Consider the following 20,308-nt stretch of genomic DNA (forward strand, 5'->3'; position numbering starts at 1 on the left):
CATAGAAGTCAACGCGTATCGATATTCCATAATTCCATACGCGTAATATATTTGCTGGACTTCTTCTCTACACGTCTTCCTTTCCTGCAAAGTCTCGCATTTGTGCCATTTTACTCTTACCAAACATCGAATCCAACAATATGGCCTCAACATCCCCAATGCAATCCAAATTCGAGGCTGAAGTAGATGTATTCAATGCTCTCCAAAAAGGTACATCATATACCATACAAATATTCAAGGCATTCGAACCATGTTACTTAGGCAAATCCTTACCATCCTTTTTCTCATAGACTACTCGAAAGCAGTATCAGCACGAACACAACTAGAAGCTCAATTATCTGAAAATGAGGCTGTTAAAAAGGTAGCCATTGCCTTCTTCACATTTTGTGTGTTTTAAAACATTTGGCAACATTCTGCGCATTCATCGCAATGCTAACATGCACTATATGAACACTAGGAATTCGAACTCTTAAAAGACGACACAGTTGTATACAAACTAATTGGTCCTGTGCTTGTCAAGCATGATCGAGTCGAGGCTGCTGATAATGTCATCAAGAGGATTGAGTTTATTCGTGTTGAAATGTACAAGGTTTTTTTTGGTGTTGAATTGGATTACATTCTGACGTATTGTTGTATTGATAGATCCAGGCTCGAAAATCAAATCAAGGACTTGAATGAGAAGCAAGATAAGAAGAAAGAGGTATGAGAACCATTCTGTTGGTTACTGCAGATATAGATACTTACTCGTAACGGTTTTTTGTCGTATCAGGAACTCGTCAAGATGCAGCAGATGGTTCAACAAGCCGCTGCTGCTGGTGGAAAACAGTAAATATGTAGTTGATGCATTGTACACCACTTTCTCTCGCTGAACATATGTCAATACACAGGCTTGCTGCAACATATCACAAGAACTGCATGAAGCGAAAAGAAAATAGGCGTGGAAAGCGCCCATATTAAGCGAAAAAACAAGGCAAAAGGACGACACATCTTGTTGCTAAACTACGGTTACTATATTTCGTTTTTTACAGGAATGCTCATTCTACTTTTCTAAATCCTTCTTCATGGTTCCGTAATGACTCTTTTTCTCAGCAGCAGTTTGGAAGCGACCGTGACCAAACTTGGATGATGTGTCAATGAACTAGTGGGAAGGAGCGTGAGTCATTTGTTGCGAATCATGCCATTATATAATGACTTGCTGGCAATTCTTTCTTTGATAAAGACGATGTATCATACCTTCAAGTCAATTTTCTCCAAAGCAGACCTCTTGGTATGAGTCAACAACGACTTTCTCAAAGTCAAGACACGCTTCTTGACACCAACAGTCGACCCCTTAACCATAATAAAGTCCTCATTGACAATACCAAATCGAGGGAATCCACCCAAAGGAGTAATACTCTTTTCAGTCAAATCATATTCCGTAGCTCCATTCTTTACATCACCAGTAGCACCAACACGGTAAATCTTCTTGTTGATTTCAGTACGATGATGGAATCCATCTTGACCTGCACGGGGCACTGCTCGTTGGACACGAGATGGATGCCATGCACCAATACAAGCTACTTTACGGAGACCTTTATGGGTTTTACGTGGGAGTTTCTTGGTGCCCCAACGATGAGTGACACCTTCGAAACCTTTACCGTGGGTGACGCCGATAATGTCAATCATTTCGTCTTGGGAGAAGATCGAAGATACTTTTACTTCCTTTTCAAAGTGGGACTTGGCCCAGTCGACTTTTTGGGCTACGGTGCCACCGTTCAATTGGACTTCCATGATGTGTGCCTACAAGTGGGGATGATGAGCGGGTGTGAGATTGTGAAGGGAAAAAACCGCCAACCATTAGCTGGAAAATGGGTTCCATTTGCCAACATCACCACCACAGACATACCTTCTTTACACCAATCTTAACTTTCCTAATCTGTGTATGGGCAATAACACGTACAACCTGGCAATACTTTTTGATACGTTCCAATTGCTCAGCAATAGGTTTACCATTATCCTTGGCATACTTCAATGCATAGTTGGTAAAAGCCTTCTTCTTTGAGTGGTACCAGTTCTTGTAGAAGCGACGCTTGACTTCATCAGACAAGTGCTCAGCCCATACAGTGACGAGAGATCGTAATCCACGTGGGGTTGCAACGTATCCGACAACACCGACAATCACCATAGGTGGACATTCAATGATGGTTACGGCTTCAACGACTTCCTTCTTGTGCATCTCTATAGTAAGAATATGAATTAGGTATGTTCCGACGCCATGTTGGTTCACATATATGACAAAGCAATGTTTTCGTTGAAACTCACTTGAACCAGGACGATCCATTTCTCTGACGATATGAGTCATACCAGCCTTGTAACCCATGAATGCAGTGATGTGGACTGGTTTGGATGCATCGTCTTTAGGGAAGGACTTGACTTTGCCTCTGACTCTTCGTGCTCTCTTTCGTGGGAGGAATCCAAGGGATCCGTGACGTGGATGTTCGAATTTACAGTGAGACTAATGATTAGAAAGATAAATGAGTTAGTTCTATGTTGTAATTGAACTTGTTCCATCAAATATTGAATGTTGGTTTTTTGTAGCTTTTGAGATTCATCGTAGCCATCCATCCATTTCTTTATGTAAAGGGGTCAAGGAAACGAGAGGAATTGATTCAAATGATGCGTGCGAATGCGTCAATTAAGTCTGTCTATCCTCTTTCCATGAAACTTACCATCTGGTATAGCCTTCTCTGCAATATGTGTTCTTGATGTTTGCAAGTTTTAGGGGTTGCACCAAACAAGGTGTTTTGATTTTCTCAAATCAACCCCATTCACCACGCGTCGAGGGAGTCGTCGCATAGTCATAGTCTTTGCAGTCACTATTTCCTTTCCTTTGTGATAGTTTCCTTTATACAGAACATCCCTTGTCGCTCTAATCAACGCGAGGGAGCGTAACGCTACAAATTCACCATTAAAGTGATAAGTCGATAACGTCGAATTCCAACCATGGCAAGTCTCGAACTACCGCATTCTATATGAAACTACATATATACTAACAGTATTCATACTTACCTAGTCCTCAGCCGGCATTCAAACACTCCTAGAAGCTGAAAAGGAAGCAGCAAAGATTGTGGCAAAAGCACGACAATGTACGTCCTTGATATCAATTTATTTACATATTATTTACATCATACTCCATTATCTTACTCTTATCATGTCTGTATAGACAGGACACAGAGATTAAAAGACGCGAGATCAGAAGCAGTTAAAGAGATTGAAGCATTAAAGGCTGAAAAGAATGCAGAGTTTGTCAACTTTGAAAAGCAGGTACTATTATAATGCCATTGCACATCATTCACTGTCAGCTTTTTTTGCTTCTTATCTCACTCTCAACCACACACCATAGTATGGAGGATCATCAGACGAAGCAGTATCCAAAGTGAATGCTGAAACCGAGGTAGCACTTAAAGGGATTCAGGATTCTCTTAGGCAAAGTAAAGATGCTGTTATTGCGAAATTGTTGAGTGCTACTGCTACAGTCAAACCAGAGGTAATTTGAGATCTTGTCGTTACAGTTTTTTGATTATCTTGCCAGTATCAGAACTCATATCATGTTTGTCATAGGTCCATGCCAACTTGAAGTTCGCTGGTGCTTTATAAAATCATGTATCGAAAAACTATGGCTGTTTGTATTATTTACACAAACAAGACTTGGGATTTATATCATTATACTGATCGTACAAATGGTTTTTGGTTCTACAAGTCCTCCTCATTGAGCATCGGAATCACTTGAGATAAAGTGTGGAGTTGTGCTGTTGATATCTTGGTCTAGAACGATTTGGAATGTGAGAAATTCGAAGAACAAAAAACGCTATCATACAACACTCGAAAATACCTTGACGTGTTGCAACTCCACACCACCACAAGCCTCTATTGTGATTCCACCAGCTACACCTCTAGGATACGACGATGATACAAGCAACTTCCATTTCTTACCAGACTTTTTCCCCAATCCTTCAATAATCAGTCCAAAGTCATCATATACAATATCCTTGCCGTCCATTCCTCTCAATTCACGCATCTTCAATACATGTCGACGTGCCAGATCAATAGATTTACGTATCAAGAGGGGTACCAAGTCATCGAGTCTCTTGCCAGCGTAGTGTCGACATTCTCGAATTGTTTCCTGTAGAGGTAGCGTCAAATCCAGAAACTGAGAATAGAGTGAGGTTGATGTTAAAATTGTGATTCGAAATGGGGATTGATGCAAAAAAAAGGACTCAAAGAAACTCAAACAAAAAATGTGGTGTCTTCCACAACGTTTACCTTGGCATCAACATCGGCAACACCTTCACCCAACGATACTTGCAGAGTTGCATCCTGTTCAGGCTCACTGCTAGCAACCTGAAACACCATCTGCATACACGTTGTACTCGTGGATTTCACAGACTTGAGTCCCAACATCGTCATGAGCAGAGGAGTCATTCTCTTGTACCAACTACAAACTTCTTCAACCGACTTGTCCTGAAGTTGAGTAGCACGTATAGCATCTTCTGCTTGTTGTTGGGCTGTTACTTTTTGTGGATTTAGTACAGATAGTTTGTCCTGCATGTCTTGGACTTTTGACTGTGTAGATTCGATTTCGGCTGTGACTGCAGACATTTGTGTTTGAATGGATTTCATCTTTGTGTTCTAAGAGGATGGAGTGATTGGTTTAGTGATGAGACATGATAGTTCATAAGAAAGCTATTTTGTTGTCACTGATGATTCAACTTTACCTCTTTTTGTATCGACGATTCAAGTTCTTGAATCTGACTCGACTAACGCAAAAGTTTGGAGTTTGAGAATGTGTCGATTGACAGTTTTCTGATTTTTGATTCAACTTACTTGAAGACCTTCATCGTCTGCTTCGATTTCGTTCAATTGCTGTTGCTAATAGCAGAACAAAGTATAAGAAGAAGTCCGTATGACCAGACGACTCTCGCAACACCACATTACATACCAATGCTGATACATCAGTAGACGACCTCAAAAGCTGTTGGACGTCGTTCTTCAACGTTTCATATGCTAAGAACCACAAGAGAGCATGTTAGATGGGTAGTTGAAGGAAAAAAAATCGTTAAGCTGTTACCAGCAAATACCTGTGTAGATCTCCCTCGCCATTTCTTCTACCTCCTTCTTGGTATCTTCAACCGCCACTTTAGCAAGCTTCTTGGTCTCGATAGTTTGCTGTACTCTTGTCTCTGTATAAGAAGTGGAGGAGATGTCAGCCACCAAAGAGCTAGGCTCTGAACATCTGCCATGATGCTCATACCTAGATCCAACACATCCTGCTGCTTGGCCAACTCCGGAGGAAAAGCCAATATGCGTTCCAGGAGGAGCTTCTTGTGTGCGATATGTAGATACTGTGATTTGAGATTTGAGAACACGTCCTACATTGAGGTGTTAGATATCATTCCTCGAGGAGCGAAGCCAATGCCAAAGCCCCATGTAGGATACCTTTTGATGTAGTACTTCATGAGCAGCATCTCTCGGATGGCTCTTAATCAAGTCCCTGAATGCCACATCTGCGGGCAGTAGCGATGTTGATGCTGATGTTGAGAATGTTGATTGGTTGAAGATGAAGGCAGCGTTTGAGATTTCGTTGGCGAGTCTATGTAGAATACGATACGCATAATTAGATCATGTAAATTGAATAAGTATTCGAGTATGGAACTACTAAATTGAGGTATAGAACGAAATGTAAAACATTCAACATTGAATCAAATACGATCTTTCGCGTCGGAACTTGCCTGCTTGCTTCATTGATGAGTTGAGCCGTTTGCTGGCTCCTTATAGATGAGTCTGCTGCTAGCATGGTGTCCTCTTTGGCCACTATCGTGTCAAAGCGCGAAGAGGTGGTTTTGTTGGAAGTGTTTGAGCGTGCACAGTTGGAGCTGATCAGATGCTAAAGACCTTATTTTACGCGCTCATTGGTATAATACACGTAACTGAAAAAGATATCACCTGACTGCTTCTGCTCTCCTCGTCGATCGTTGAATTTCCAAAAATTTATTCGCAGCAACAAACACGAAATCAGGCAAGATGCCACCTCTATTCGACCACGAATCCCTAGTAGGGCTACCTACCGCTATATTTGTTGGACTACAAGTACTTTCTTTACTTTCACTTTCCATGAAAAGCTTGCCAGTTTAACAATCCTGTTTCTTGCTCTAGTGCATCAAGGTCTACCAGTGGAATTTCGGGGTGCTAGACTTATGGACTTGGACATTTACAGACATTGCCTTCTTCGTTGCCCTCTACTATACAAGAGTACCTCATCGTCATGTGGAATTTCCTTCTCGCACCACTGGTCTGGCCTTGATCTCTACCCACGCCATAAACTTGCTGTGGGCGAATCTGCCTTCATTCTATGTAATGCCATTTATCCAGTTGCATCTCATTCCTTTTGTTAATCAAAGTATGCGAACGTGATGCGTAATTGCATAGGGTGGTTTGGTACTCAGTATATGGGAACGTGTCTGGTGGATCTTGTTTTCCTTCTCAGGTCGGTACTCATATGATCAAACTTGCTTTGTTTCGACATCTCGTTTCTCACATTCTTCCAAATTCCAGCGATATTACTACTGATGGCATTCGTCGACCCCACCACACCGACTAGGACAGAGCCTCGCTTTGTACGCAAGCTTAAAAAAGGATCTTCCAATGAACTCTCGCCCAGTGCTAATATAATGGATCGTCAAGATATCGGCATGCTCTGCATGCTCGGTATTGTGTTTGCCACGTAAGCAGCTTGACACGGGCCGCATAGCAAATTCTTTAAACGGTGGACACTATCATATTGTTACAAACCGACTACTTTGATCTATAAACCGAAACCAAAGCACTCATATACTCTCTTCATTCCAAACACAGGATCGTATACGCTGGTCTGGGAACATGGCATGGGACAGTCCCTGGATTTGTTCTTGTGCTTGCCGTTTCATATCTCAAGTCGCAACGATGTCGGTATCATCGCTTGTTATTGATTTTGAGCACCGTCCTCGAATACTTCTGACCGTTTTTTGTTTTCAAACATAGCCTTCACCGTATGCTTCCTATTCGTATTCTCCTGGGTCCTTATAAATGTGGTCTTGTGTATTTTCAGTGGTGTTGATGCCGTCAACACTGGTTTGTTGCCTTGTTTTCAGGGCGTTATCTTAAGGTACAGAAAATCTAATATCTCTCTTACGCTTTATTCAAGAACATATCTTGGCGGGACAAAAAAACAAGTCATATACCCTACTCGATGCACTCAGCAATGATCAAGTATTGTCACTATATGCGTCAGCAGTCAAACACATATACGAATTTGTTCCCCTTGACTTGATCTCCTTGGCTGTAGTGATTGATCGATGTGACAATCTCACAGACATTGAACTCGGCCAAGCTACCTTGACACTTCAGGCTTTAGCTGGTACTATTGCCAACCGTGTCATAAACGGACCCTTGAATTATCATGAACTACCACGTCTGCTCGACAAAGTCAGTCCCTATGGCCGTATAGTCGAATTGGCTGGTTCCACTTCCGCTCCGCTTATCCGTAGTAGTAAGAGTAGCAGTAGAGCAAAAAGTGGGATATCAACTATGTTGTATCGCATGCCACATCATCTCGCCACGCTTCTCCTTCTCCTTGTCGATGGAGGCATGCCTTCTTGGACAACGTTTACGGTTAAAGCTTACTGGCTAAACCAGTATATCGTATATACCGTAAACCTCCATGATGTCGATTTGCTAGGATTGGAGAATGCACCAACGGAGGTATTGAGCATGCTATTGCAAACATGCAATCAGCTAGTGCTCTCCTTTGCGCTACAAGAACCGTCAGATTGTGAACTGGCAGGTCTCCCTTCCTTGCCAATGCATCCATGTAAATGAAGCATCCAAAATTACTGTTGAAAATGGGAAAGGAAATGTGGACCTGAGCAGAAATTTGAATATTCAACTTTGTATATGGCAGTTGATGTTGTTTTACATATTGGCCCTGCATGTATAGAAGAAAATGTCTGAACACTGAACTCTGGTTGGATAATCTTGGGTAGCAGATTGCATAGTTCTCTGATAACGCGTAACGAAGACCAAAGCGTCGTAAATCACCCTTTCAGGCAAAAAAAGTATTAACCAAGAACCCAGCACAGCACACACACACAGAGTAGGCTATAACGAAACTTGGATTTCTAACTCTATTTTCTCTTTTCATCAAAAATTAGTATACGACATTTTGGGTCTTTTTTTGCAAAAATACTCTTTTATGTGTGATATTGATGTTGTTGTGTGTGTTGTGTGCGTGGTGGTTTTTTAAATCATTTTACACAAGTTCGAGAAGAGGCTCTTCATAATCTAGTTGAGCCTCCCCTCATAACTCTCTCTCTCGCTCTCTTGTCTACAAAACTCGTCTCTCTCTCTCCCCCCTCTCCTCCTTTTTGTTGTTTCTACAGGCCGGTATCAAAAAAATCAATATCTCTCTCCTTCTCTTCTCCTAGCTCCCCCCCCCCTAAACATGACTAAAACTAAATAATATTTGTTCTTCATCTTCAAGCAATCTGTTGTTGTTGCTGCTGTTGCTGTTGATCCTGCATTGGACTGACGGCGCACCTACAAGTAAAATTAAGTCAGAATTTGTCCAATGGCAAAAAATCCGTTCAAGAGCATGCGCCAACATACATCCAAATACGAGTCTTGTATATCTTGAACAATTCACGAACAAGTTCTCGGAAATCAATACGTCGATCAGCCACAAAATAGAATGTGAGTTTGCGACGATCCCTATAATCAAAAGCGTAATTGGGCATCAGCTCGCGGCACAAAGAAGAGCAAACATATCAGTCCAAACAATTACCATTGGTATTCAGCATCAACAATCTCCATAGGCAGCTTGCGCTGACGAATCTTGGCCTGACACAACGACTGCGCCCGGGCCTCATCAGCATTCTTGGACACCAACTGAGAGACTTCTCCCTGTTGCGCAACCCGATAAATCCTTTTCGGATGTATATCCTTGGGACCCAGCTGTCCACCATTGGCAGGTACATTTGATCCATCACTGCCCGACAATGCATTAACTCCAGACAAGAGCCCATCACCAAGCACACTCTGATGCATGGCTAACTGCTGTGGATTCAAGATTCCTTCTACAACGACTTTTCCCAAATCTTTACCACGATCAGCTTCGACAATAACCAGATCTCCCTTTCGGATGATGAGACCGGTTTGCTCGCCAACGTAAAAGTAGTCCATTCTGCCGGCCTTGAATTCGACAATGTACAATGGCCAGTGGACTAGATGGCTCGTTGCCATTTGTAGGTTTTTGCCGGCTTCGACCCATGCTCGAGTACGGTGCTCTGTGTTTTCGAAATAATCGTTGATTTCGTCGTATAATGGTGCATCCGCTAGACTCGGGACTGTATGTACACCACCAGTATTACTAGGGTTTCCCATACCCAATCCTGCAGATACTAGTTCGTCTGCAGATTGTCGCATGCCGTTAAAATCATTGATGCCATTATAGTCATTGGACGTTCGTAGTGAATTGGATGGCATATTATAATCATTCGATGTTCGTAATGGTGTTGGATTCGAATAGTCGTTGGATGTTCGTAATGGTTGTGTTACTATTGGAGTTGGTTTTGGTAGTATTTCTCGAATGCTATCTTCTAAATGTAATGATTCGAGTGCGTCGTTTAGGTATCGAGATGCTGCAGATGATTGCTGTTGCTGTGGATACATGGGCGGTCCAGCCAAAGAATGACGACGACGTGAATCTAGAGCTCCTGGTGACAGATGTTGTAAATCGTATTCTTGGTCTAATGCTCCAGTCCTAGATTTTTGAAAGTGAAAGTGATCAATATGATGTAGTTGCAGATAGTCCGAAAAGGGGAGCTTTCATTAATCAGTATTAAGATCCATAACATTTTTTTAGCATTAAATTTGAACAATTTACCTGTCCACATGTGGATTGTGCCAGTCTTGATACAGAGTAGGAGCATGACTGAATCGACGTCCTTGACGATAGTATTGCTGTACAGGGTCCTCCATAACAGGAGGCGTTCGTTCCATCAATGATGAAGTAGCTGATGGAGTATCCCACAAGCCTGGATATACAGTAGGTACGGTCGACGCCCGACGATGCATACCAGGTGCACGATCGTCGCCCCATAATAATTCAGGGAATTCAGCAGAAGACACAGACCCAGACTGTCCAACCCCATTATTACCATTCGGCCTTATTAAGGATTCACCATATAACAAATCTTCATTTACGTATCCATATGAAGCCGAATTGAATGATTTTGACCTGACTCGTGATGATGACGATATTGCTGTTGGTAGCGACGATGATTTTGAATATGCGAGTCCACCTGCATTACGTAAATCATTGGAGGTGTCGTCTCGAAGCGGTTGATGGGTAATTACGTTCTTGAAGGTGATCATGTTTAGATCATCATGATCATCGTCTGATGGTGATGAGCCATCATACCCTCCAGAGAAGGATACGCGCTTTGAATAGCCCTCTTCGTCTGGAGTAATCGCGTCTCTACCATTCTGGTTGTTTGGACTAGCAGTGACCATACCACCAGCTTTATCCCATATTGACGATGGCGATGGTGAGTTACCCTTCCATGGAGTATGTGCCGACATGGATGATTGCCAGGCAGACGAGTTTGTAGTTGCCGTCCTACTTCCGTTATTGTCATCGTGCTGTAGTATATGCATGCCTGGAGGTACAGGAGTCAGCATCAGGCCGTCTTTAGAGTAGCCAGGCGTTGGATTACTGGTAGCTCTGTTACGGGCGTTTCGCTCGAGTGATGTTGTGCCATTGGGATTGTTGTTTCCAAAGGCAATGTCTTCTACTTCGGATGGGCCCATGGGTATCGAGGATAGGGAATACGGCGAAGCATCTAGAGTCATTGATATGTGACTTGTGGGCTGATGTGATATAGGTGTACTTGGTAGAGAAGTTATGCTAGTTCTATGAGTTGGAGAACCTATAGTCTTCCAGGTGTGGTCGTCCGTAACGGCACCGAGGAATGCAGTAGATGGCGACAGTTTGGAAGGAGAGTTAGGTATGTTTACAGATTGTGGTTGTCTTCCAAATGGTTCTGAGGAGAGGGACAAAGGAGTCAGTTGGGACGTTTGAGTAGCAGTTCTAAATAGATTGATGAGGGCAGTACAATAAAGAAAGAGATCGTGTTTAGGAATGTTGCGACTGATTGCAGCCGCCTTGTAGTGTCAGTCTTGAAGTTTTCCCTTTCGAGGAATGTGGGTGTGGTTGTATAATCACAGCAAGAAAACAAGAGGGGTGATTGTTTCCTTCAATCTTGCAGTGTAACGGCTCCATGAATCATTTCTCCTCCCAAGTTGCAAGTCTGTTCAAGTTCTTACCTATATGTTTGCTTGAGAATGCATTCTGGCCTTGTTGTTGTGCATTATTGTTATTTGATGGAGACAGATACTGATTCATCATAGTTGGGCCTATGACCCAAGCTACCAGCTTATGTGAACGCTCAAATCCGCTTCGCTAGTATTGTCTACTGCCAAACTTTTACTCTGACTTCTTAAGCCCTTGCTGGTCGTCGCACACACATCACATGAGATGTCGTTGAAGCCCGAATGACTATTGTTTCTCAAAAAATATCGTGACGCGCACTAGTTCTAAATGACCGCTTAGCCAACCTGTCGCTGTCTCTACTGTTTCATCAACACGTCCTGTCGCCAACAACCCCAAAACTTTGTCTTTGAGTGGCACTGCACATAATTTGTCACATGTCATGCCGTAGAACATTGTTGTATTCGAATCTATATACATAAAAGTTAGTAATTGACCCTTTTAAAACCTGCGTCAACCCCTGTTCCTTCGTCAATTCACACTTGCTCCATTGCTAAACATTCGCATTCAACTCAAGATGCCGAGAACGCAACATTTCACCGAGGAACGAATACAAGATCATGATGAAGTTTGCGTTGCAGATCTACCAGCAAACATACATATCCCACCTGCTGTGAGACTGCAACTGTACCAAGCCGAGAAAGAGTCTGTATTTTTGTGGTGTTTGAATCAACCCAATTGATCAACATATACTAACTCCATTCATTTAATTGTAGCAATCTTCTAGGACTAGTACACTTATACTCGGCCACCGAATCCACAAAGGACTCCTTCCTAGCATCACAGTTATTTGCCCGCGCGGCCTTCCTCATACCAAACGAACCTTCCTACTTGCTCCACAGAGCATTAGCTTTACTACGCCTCGGAGACGTGCTGCTAGCTCTACCAGTTGCCATTGCTGCACGTGAATTGGCGAAACAGCAATTTCCAAATCACGGCGGTGTCTTTCTCGGACGCATCTTGGCCCAGATATATCTATGTCATGCTGGCAAGAGGCTGAAGGCAAACAAGTTTCGAGAAGTGCTCGATGCTATTGAGAAGGCTTCTCAAGTGTCGCCATTGTCGTTTGATGCTTTGTGGATGCGGTCAGTCGCTGTTAACACAATATTCAGCATAAAATTACTGACTCAATTCGTTCCATAGAGCTCAGTCGTATATTGCACTAGACGTGCGGGCACCATGCATCGAAACTCTCAGCCTCCTAATCGCAATGCGGCCATCAAACCCAGAACTATACGCCCAACGAGCCACGATGCACAAGGCCATGAACAATCCAGTCTCAGCCTTTCATGATATTTGCAGCTTGATCAGTCTTTTCCCGCAACATCCAGATATCAGGGATTTACAGATCTACATGTCTGAGTCTATCGTGGCTCTCAAGAATCGTGCTTCTGCGTGTGAAATACAGGACGATTTGCCTGGTGCTATTGCTGCATTGTCGCTGATATTGGAAATGGACGGAGGGGATCGGATGTCTTTGCTGAAACGGTATACGATTCCCGTATGTACTTTTTTGCCCATTGTGCTGATGTTTTTTCGCTTAGCGGAATACTGTACGCAAGAACGGGACTCGGAAACCAAGCTGTGAATGATTTGGGTCGCTTCTTATCTGATCCAACACGAGATTCTACACGAGATGCCGAAGCTAAACTGGAGCTGTCGAAAATCTGTGTGTTTCGTGCTCAACAGTCTCTTCAGTACGTGCAAAAACTCCCAAGTCAAACAACGAATTCCATTAACTTGATTCTGGAATATAGGACCCATGACAAGGGCACTGCAATGCAATTTTGTAACAAGGCCGTTGAATTCGATTCACACTACCCTGATGCGCTGAGATTACGAGCCGGTACTGTTTTCCTCAGTCCTATAATCACCCAAACGACATATACTAACAGCTCCAAACTATAGAACTATTTCACGGTCGAAAAGAACTAGAACGAGCAATCCAAGACATGCGAGCAGCTCACATCCTAAGCAACAAAACCGACAAGACAATCAACGAAAGACTCGCGACATTCTATTCCGAGTCTGGAGACTACAAGCTCGCTCATGGAGATTTTTCGAATGCTCTAGTCGAGTATACTCTTGCCATCGACATTGATCAGAAACATGTGCATGCGTTTTGGGGGAGAGCGAAAGCTAGTCTTGGGTTACAGGTACGATGATGATTGTTCTCCAAGAGAATTGGTCTTCTTTACTATCGTGCTTATTTGTCAATAGGATCCAGAGGCAGCCCGACGTGACGTTCAACAAGTACTAATGCTTGAACCACGTCATCCAGCAGCTGTCGCAGCGTCAAACGCATTAAATGAGCGAACGACACTTACACGTCCATTCCCGACTCGCAAGCTAAACAAGCTGCAACCGGCACGCGAAGTAGGTGTTTAGGCCCGTGAAGAACCACTTCTCCTAGTCCACTAGTTAAATAATCCAAGATCTTACACAATTCCAATACAAAATCTCATATTCCAAACGCTTCCTCACGCGAATTGACCTTCTGCGGCAGTACCAGTTCCAACTTTCCCAAAACAACATGATTATCGAACTAACCCTCCTAGCCCTCCTCATACTCATCCTATACCTCTTATCCCGCCGCACACCACGCACCAACAATGCTATTGTGCTCCTCGTCCTAGGCGATCTAGGCCACTCGCCACGTATGCAGCACCACGCACTCACGTTCGCGAATCTTGGGTACCACGTCTATTTCATTGGATATGCCGGATCGCTCCCATCGCAGGAAATAATACACCATGATGAAATCGAGTGTGTGTATATCCCGGCTCCTGTGCGTATGCAGGATGGGATGAGTTTCATCATGTATGTTCTTGTTGGTGTCAAGAGGGTGCTGGTGCAGGCGTGGGATGTGTGGAGCGTGCTGATGAGGGAGCCGGTGGGGAGTGCTGGGATTGTGTTGGTGCAGGTGTGTATCGTATTGTGCTTTGTGTTTTTACAACGTTGTATATGTGGTCACTACATATATTCCTCTTTTGGTGATAGAATCCACCAGCACTGCCAACACTAGGAATCATAACTCTTATATCATGGTACACGGCCTGTAAATTCATTATCGACTGGCATAATTTCGGGTTTACGATCATGGCTATGAGGTTGAGGAAGGGACATGTGTTGGTGCGGATTGCGAAATGGCAAGGTCTTGCACTTTGACGTCGATTTCTTTTGCATTACTGATAAGTGTATAATATCTAGGTACGAAATGCTATTCGCCAGATTCGCTCACGGCCATCTAACCGTAACGCGTGCAATGAAGAACGTGCTTGTAAAAGACTGGAGAGTTAGGTAAACCCTTACTTGGACCTTTTCCCCTTTTTTCCGTTTATATTTTCTCACTCTCATATTTCAAGCTCACCAATCCACATATACTACGACCGCCCCCTACCCACCTTCCACCCTCTCACCACTTCCCAAAAAACCACATTCAAAACCACCCACCTCATCCCCCTCACATCCCCACTCCTCATCTCCTCCACGTCATGGACGGAAGACGAAGATTTCTCCCTCCTATACAACGCGCTCGCCCTCTACGAAGCATCGCCAGATCCACTACCACACATAACAGTAATCATAACAGGTAAAGGACCATTACGTGCATCCTTTGAATCCAAAATCGCAATTCAGGAATGGGAGAAGGTGGAATTTAGATTCGAGTGGTTGACGCGTGAAGAATACCCATTGTTGGTTGGATGCGCTGATGTGGGTGTGTGTTTGCATACGAGTTCGAGCGGGTTGGATTTGCCAATGAAGGTAGTGGATATGTTTGGCATGGGGGTGCCGGTTTGTGCTGTTGGGTATGAGTGGTATGTGTATTTGTTACTGTGTTAGCATTGGTGGACTTTAACTAATGTGGGTTTTTTTGCGGTAGTTTGGATGAACTAGTTAAACATGATGTGAATGGGTTTGTGTTTACGAGTTCTGAGGAGCTGTTTGAGCGTATCAAGGTATGTGCATCGTCTCAACCCACCCTTTCGAGGTCTTATTGGCTAAAACACGCAAATATATAGGAACTCCTCTCAGGCTGGCCAAACAAGACACGGACACTATCTCGCCTCACGAACGGCGTAAGCATGACACGAACAGAGACATGGGGCCAAGAAACTGACTCGCAGCAAGAATTACATGCATTCATCAAAACTGTATCATCATAAATGTAAGATATCAAAGGCAAAAATGTATTTTAAAGACACAGCTTTTTATAATCAAGACAATATAAGACTTATAGTAAGTAGTTAAACTAGTTAAGGTGGGGGCGCGAGTTATAGTGTACATGTTTTTTTGTTGTTGAGCTTTTTGACAAAACTTTTTCCAAGAGATCCCAGGAAAGTATTTATGGATATACGAGAGACAGATAGAGCAAGTTTTTACTGTGTTTTGTCCATTTGACAATATTTAGAATGGGCCGAATAACATCCCTGATTGCGCTGCCTTCAGTAACACCGACGTTTGGTCCAGGGACCTTGATGGTGGTTGTTGTGGTACACCCATAAAGTACTGAAGCCTGGCATCTAAGCGAAACACGAAGAGATGAGTCTTTGTCTTTGAGATTCAAGGTTTGCAACTAGATAGTGGCACATCCTCAAAAGAAAAAGGTACTACAACTCACTCTTCTCTCGTGGCCTATTATCATGCGTAGTTACACTAGCTACTGACGCACGACGGTATTTATTAGGTCCTTGTGGCAATGCGATCTATAACATGAAAAAAGTTAAGCATATATGCTAAAGATAAACGCCGACCCACACAAAACTTACAGGTTGAGCTGGCCTTTCCGCGCACCTCCTCACAACACCAGGTGCCTCATCAATAAACCGTATCTTTGGACAAAAGTGCGATTCACTTCGTTCCTCAGCAGCGTTTGTGTTTTTACCCAAAATTGGAGGTGCGGTATTTGTTCGACGAAGATGGTGAGTGGTTTCTGGTACAGATGGGAGGTTTAGATGTATATTCTGTGGTGGAGTGGTTCCAGGCGAGCTAGATGTTTCTGATGGTGCATTGTTTTCTCCATCGTCGCTAGAGTCGGCATCTTGGTCGTGTGATTTCTGTGTGTTGAGATCCATTTCGAGTAACTTGGCAGAGATGAGAGCTTCCTGGGATTCAGACATGTGGTTGGAGGCAGTTATAGAGGTAGAGTAGCCCATCATATTGGTTTGGTAGGTCGTATCTTGTTGGTTGAAAAGAGATTTTAGATTTCTTGTGTTTTCGAGCCACCACATGATCAAAAGAGAAAAGATCAGTGTTGTACAGTGGAAGATCACGATAGGGGCAAGAAGGGCAGGGGTGTTTTGCCAGCTTTGCGGCAATAGGCGTGTGGTTCAGGTCTCTGCATCCTATTGGCTGTGGCAACGCCTCATGAAACCTTCCTGCTTGGTGCGTGCGTGATACTGAAAGGCCGTAACATCGTAAACGGTGAAGGAAGATTCGATGTGCGGTATGCCAACTATGTTGTATTTACATTTAAATAATACTTACAAAAGCAAAATCAAGTCTTCAATGGCGCAAGTCCAAGTGATATTCGAAGTTTGTTGGTTTCTTCGATACTAAGCTGATCATCACCTGCACCACCTTTACTTGCTCCTCCGCCTCCACTATTACTGCTCTTACTATTACTCGCAGCGGGTGGTTGTTGTGATGATGAAGCTGTTATGCCTGAAGTTGCTTTTTTCTTGAATAGAGAATCCACCTTAGATTTACTCCACCCCTTCTTTGGATTTCTCGACAGTGAAGAATCTTCAGCATCCATTCCACGCTCTTCACGACTAGATCGTTCATCATCACGTTTGTTATAGTCTCTGCTACTACTTGGACGGTGTCCATCATCACCGTCTCGTCTATCTCTGTCGTAATCACGGTCTCGTCGTGAATCGTAATCACGGTCTCGTCTATTATAATCACGATCACGATGGTCACGGTCTCTGTCTCGTCTGCTGTCGTATGAGTCTCGTCTACTACTACTACTACTATCGTGATCTCGTTTATCATAGTCTCTCCTATCACGATCTCTTCTATGGTCTGAAGATTCACGACGACGTTCAGCAGGAGAGCGATGACGAGGAGAGACTGAACGACGGCGTTCACCTTCATCATCATGATGCCGTCTCTCAATACGGGTACTATGTTTATCATCCCTGCTACTACTTTCTCGTTCTTTATAGTCACGATGACGACCATTAGATGATGACGGTATTTCCTTTTCTTCACCATCTTCTACATCATCGTCGTCATGATCACCGTTACGAGAATGCCTTGTACGTTCAGCGTCACCATTACCATCATTTTCTTCTTTTGGTTTATCATCGTCAGCATCCATAGCGTCCAGTTCATCTTCTAGAGCGGAGACACGAGGTTCTAATTGCTTCAAGTCTTCAAGGACGTGTCGTTTTGTTAGACGTGGTAGAATGGTATCGCAGACACGTTCTTCTTTAAGTAGCGAGTCGACGAAATCATCCATATATGTCAAAGTATATGATCCAGCTATCGGGGGAAATGATTAATGTAAGCTATTAACTCATCCAAAAAACCGTTCACAGTAGACCATCAACAGGGCTTTACCTGTCGTAATAGCACGTATCTTTCGAAAATCATCTAGCAGTGGTTCCAGATATCGATATACATCCAAAGCAGAGGCCGTAAGCCTCAAATAAAAGGCACCCAAGGCTCGTAGATACTTGAAGTCCTCATTCAAAATATACTCGACAATAATCTCCTTTTCTGGTTGCAGTTGCAGTAGCTTGAGAGTCAAACATAAGAACTCTGTTGGTTTTTGGTTTCCGAATTGACCTCCTATACAGTTTAGTTGGACTGCCTTGTCGATGAGAGTTTCAGCTTGTAAAAGAAGGTGTTCAGTTTGATGTGGTTTGAAGGGATGACATTGCTACGCAAACGAAGGAAGAAATGAAATGCTTTACCAGTCAGACCAAAACAAGATTCCTTCCAGTATATGGATTCGTATATCCGAGTTCGAACGATCTTCTCCAATAAGTACTGGGGGTTTGTTCCGTGGATTTGGCGAGCTTCAGTGACTAGTATAAAGCGACAACGAGGTTAGATTATTGCGATGCACTATGTAATAGATGAGAACCAGACTTACTTGTCCTGTTTGCCATTCCTTACTGATGGTCGTATTTTTTTTGGGATTCAGGAAATGGAAAATCGGTGCTATACTACTGGGAGGTGGATAAAGCCGCTTCAGGAATCTCGCAATGCGCCAATTGAACGTGATGACACGTGCTGGCTGTCGGAAATTCGTGATTTGAAACAATATAGATCCATTATTTGAGCCTGCATTAGAAGCTCAAACTACAGCCAAGCTACCGTATTGACGTGGCCATAGATAGATCCAGAGGATACATACCACTACAATAGCGATGAGTGTACTTCCTTTCCAATTAAACTATCTGTTCGTAAAGCTTTCGTCATCGTCATTCCATCCAACCACACGTCACTTAGAGCATAGAGTCGACTCGATTAAAGCAACATGGACGCAGTAACGAGGAGGCTCATGAAGGAGCTCAAGGACTTTCAAAAGTCGGGCGGTGAAGGGATACTGGCTCTTGCGCCCGTGAATGACCATGATATGCTCATGTGGAGAGCAACGATTTCTGGTCAGGAAGGTTCTTCTTATGACGGTAAGCTAGTAGAGCTTTGTCTGTCTATTGCGGATCTGAGAGCCTGAGTGAAGCAGATCCATTGGTTGATTGCAAAATTTGCTCACAATCCCAACACAATTTGCAACAACAGGTGGAATCTTTCATTTAATGATTGAAGTCCCCAAACAATACCCCATTCACCCTCCAAAGATACATTTCATAACGACCGTTTGTCATCCAAACATTCACTTGAAGGTACTATACATACAGTGTTCGTTGGTTTCAAGGATCTAACTCAAGCTCGTAGACTGGTGAAATCTGTCTGGATTTACTCAAATCCGCGTGGTCGCCTGCGTGGACGTTACAGGCTGCTTGTTTAGCTATAAGGGTGCTCTTACTCGTACGTACTTCATTACTGATGTGGATGGCAAGAGTCTCACAATCTCCAACATAGCACCCAGAACCTAACTCACCACTGAATTGTGATGCCGCCAACCTGCTACGGTGTAACGATGACAGAGGATATGACTCTCTCGTCAAGATGTATACATCCTTATACGCTGCTGATAATCAGAAGCTGAGGGGGAGTTGATACGCTGTAACTTGGTTCCTCTTTTCGGAAGGACGATTGGTTTGCATAGAAACACAGTTACAAAACATGCACACCACTTTCTAGTAGTAATACAGTTTTGCATTTTTTCCATATCATTTGCTCTACTTTGTGCAAAAAGAATCATGGAACAACTTTTCCCTCACCAACAAACAAAAAGATATTATTGTTTTGAAGACTTGAATCATGATTTCATGACCTCAAGAAGCTGATCAAGTAGATTGCAAACACGAATGGAATACTGAGGATCTGTTGATGCAAGAAGGGGCTTGACAGAGTCATCGATTTTGTTTCCGAATTGTGATTCAATAACGAGACGAGGAGTGAATCTCAGAACTGTCATTCTTACCATCAAAGCACCATGAATCACTTCAGAGGAAGTGAAGATTGCTGAAAGTACCCAGATGAGTGCAAGCAATACAAAGATCCAAGTAACGATTTCCTGGGTGTAGGTTGCTCCAACTAGTTTCAAACAGCAACGTTGGTCAGAGCATGATCTTACAGAACTGTCAGAAGTTATAGTTTAGTTTGACATGTGGTTCTTACCGGCTGTTGCCAAAATGACAGCGCCAATCAAGAACAGGAAGGAATCACGAGCAGCTTTTGTGGCATATTCAAACCTATCAGTCTGCAAAAACGTATCTCACTTGAAGCGTATGGTATGTCGTTTTGACTCGACATGACGTCTTTACA

General features: G+C 43.2%; 8 protein-coding genes across 8 annotated transcripts; 4 read left to right on the forward strand and 4 right to left on the reverse strand.

Moving 5' to 3' along the window:
• Window positions 1-140: 140 nt before the first annotated feature.
• On the forward strand, window positions 141-829 carry SmJEL517_g01983 (uncharacterized protein; the record flags this gene model as incomplete). Its single annotated transcript, XM_031167911.1, has 5 exons — window positions 141-210; window positions 291-361; window positions 458-582; window positions 643-700; window positions 770-829. 5 exons carry the CDS (start codon window positions 141-143, stop codon window positions 827-829), a joined length of 384 nt encoding a protein of 127 aa, XP_031026153.1.
• A 210-nt stretch (window positions 830-1,039) lies between these two features.
• On the reverse strand, window positions 1,040-2,711 carry SmJEL517_g01984 (uncharacterized protein; the record flags this gene model as incomplete). The annotated part of the gene is made up of 5 exons (XM_031167912.1): window positions 1,040-1,138; window positions 1,234-1,779; window positions 1,886-2,217; window positions 2,302-2,494; window positions 2,709-2,711. The coding sequence occupies 5 exons, from the start codon at window positions 2,709-2,711 to the stop codon at window positions 1,040-1,042; spliced, it is 1,173 nt and encodes a 390-aa protein (XP_031026073.1).
• Window positions 2,712-2,982: 271 nt separating this feature from the next.
• Window positions 2,983-3,636, forward strand: SmJEL517_g01985 (uncharacterized protein; the record flags this gene model as incomplete). Its single annotated transcript, XM_031167913.1, has 5 exons — window positions 2,983-2,989; window positions 3,060-3,125; window positions 3,203-3,303; window positions 3,383-3,526; window positions 3,601-3,636. 5 exons carry the CDS (start codon window positions 2,983-2,985, stop codon window positions 3,634-3,636), a joined length of 354 nt encoding a protein of 117 aa, XP_031026072.1.
• A 96-nt stretch (window positions 3,637-3,732) lies between these two features.
• SmJEL517_g01986 (uncharacterized protein) lies at window positions 3,733-5,833 on the reverse strand (the record flags this gene model as incomplete). The annotated part of the gene is made up of 10 exons (XM_031167914.1): window positions 3,733-3,804; window positions 3,872-4,189; window positions 4,303-4,668; window positions 4,755-4,796; window positions 4,864-4,908; window positions 4,979-5,043; window positions 5,118-5,219; window positions 5,291-5,408; window positions 5,476-5,629; window positions 5,733-5,833. The coding sequence occupies 10 exons, from the start codon at window positions 5,831-5,833 to the stop codon at window positions 3,733-3,735; spliced, it is 1,383 nt and encodes a 460-aa protein (XP_031026075.1).
• A 2,716-nt stretch (window positions 5,834-8,549) lies between these two features.
• Window positions 8,550-11,479, reverse strand: SmJEL517_g01987 (uncharacterized protein; the record flags this gene model as incomplete). Its single annotated transcript, XM_031167915.1, has 5 exons — window positions 8,550-8,610; window positions 8,680-8,781; window positions 8,855-9,832; window positions 9,956-11,114; window positions 11,398-11,479. 5 exons carry the CDS (start codon window positions 11,477-11,479, stop codon window positions 8,550-8,552), a joined length of 2,382 nt encoding a protein of 793 aa, XP_031026074.1.
• Window positions 11,480-11,918: 439 nt separating this feature from the next.
• ALG1 (chitobiosyldiphosphodolichol beta-mannosyltransferase) lies at window positions 11,919-15,567 on the forward strand (the record flags this gene model as incomplete). Its single annotated transcript, XM_031167916.1, has 13 exons — window positions 11,919-12,046; window positions 12,118-12,486; window positions 12,545-12,889; window positions 12,946-13,098; window positions 13,159-13,247; window positions 13,310-13,557; window positions 13,622-13,777; window positions 13,908-14,324; window positions 14,402-14,529; window positions 14,612-14,701; window positions 14,767-15,219; window positions 15,285-15,360; window positions 15,424-15,567. The coding sequence occupies 13 exons, from the start codon at window positions 11,919-11,921 to the stop codon at window positions 15,565-15,567; spliced, it is 2,796 nt and encodes a 931-aa protein (XP_031026071.1).
• Window positions 15,568-16,898: 1,331 nt separating this feature from the next.
• Window positions 16,899-18,522, reverse strand: SmJEL517_g01989 (uncharacterized protein; the record flags this gene model as incomplete). Its single annotated transcript, XM_031167917.1, has 4 exons — window positions 16,899-17,890; window positions 17,969-18,241; window positions 18,325-18,438; window positions 18,507-18,522. 4 exons carry the CDS (start codon window positions 18,520-18,522, stop codon window positions 16,899-16,901), a joined length of 1,395 nt encoding a protein of 464 aa, XP_031026070.1.
• A 371-nt stretch (window positions 18,523-18,893) lies between these two features.
• SmJEL517_g01990 (uncharacterized protein) lies at window positions 18,894-19,597 on the forward strand (the record flags this gene model as incomplete). Its single annotated transcript, XM_031167918.1, has 4 exons — window positions 18,894-19,044; window positions 19,157-19,260; window positions 19,313-19,405; window positions 19,460-19,597. The coding sequence occupies 4 exons, from the start codon at window positions 18,894-18,896 to the stop codon at window positions 19,595-19,597; spliced, it is 486 nt and encodes a 161-aa protein (XP_031026232.1).
• Between the last annotated feature and the right edge of the window lie 711 nt (window positions 19,598-20,308).

This window comes from Synchytrium microbalum (assembly GCF_006535985.1).
Source record: "Synchytrium microbalum strain JEL517 chromosome Unknown SmJEL517_scf0007, whole genome shotgun sequence".
In the NCBI taxonomy this organism is placed as follows: domain Eukaryota; kingdom Fungi; phylum Chytridiomycota; class Chytridiomycetes; order Synchytriales; family Synchytriaceae; genus Synchytrium; species Synchytrium microbalum.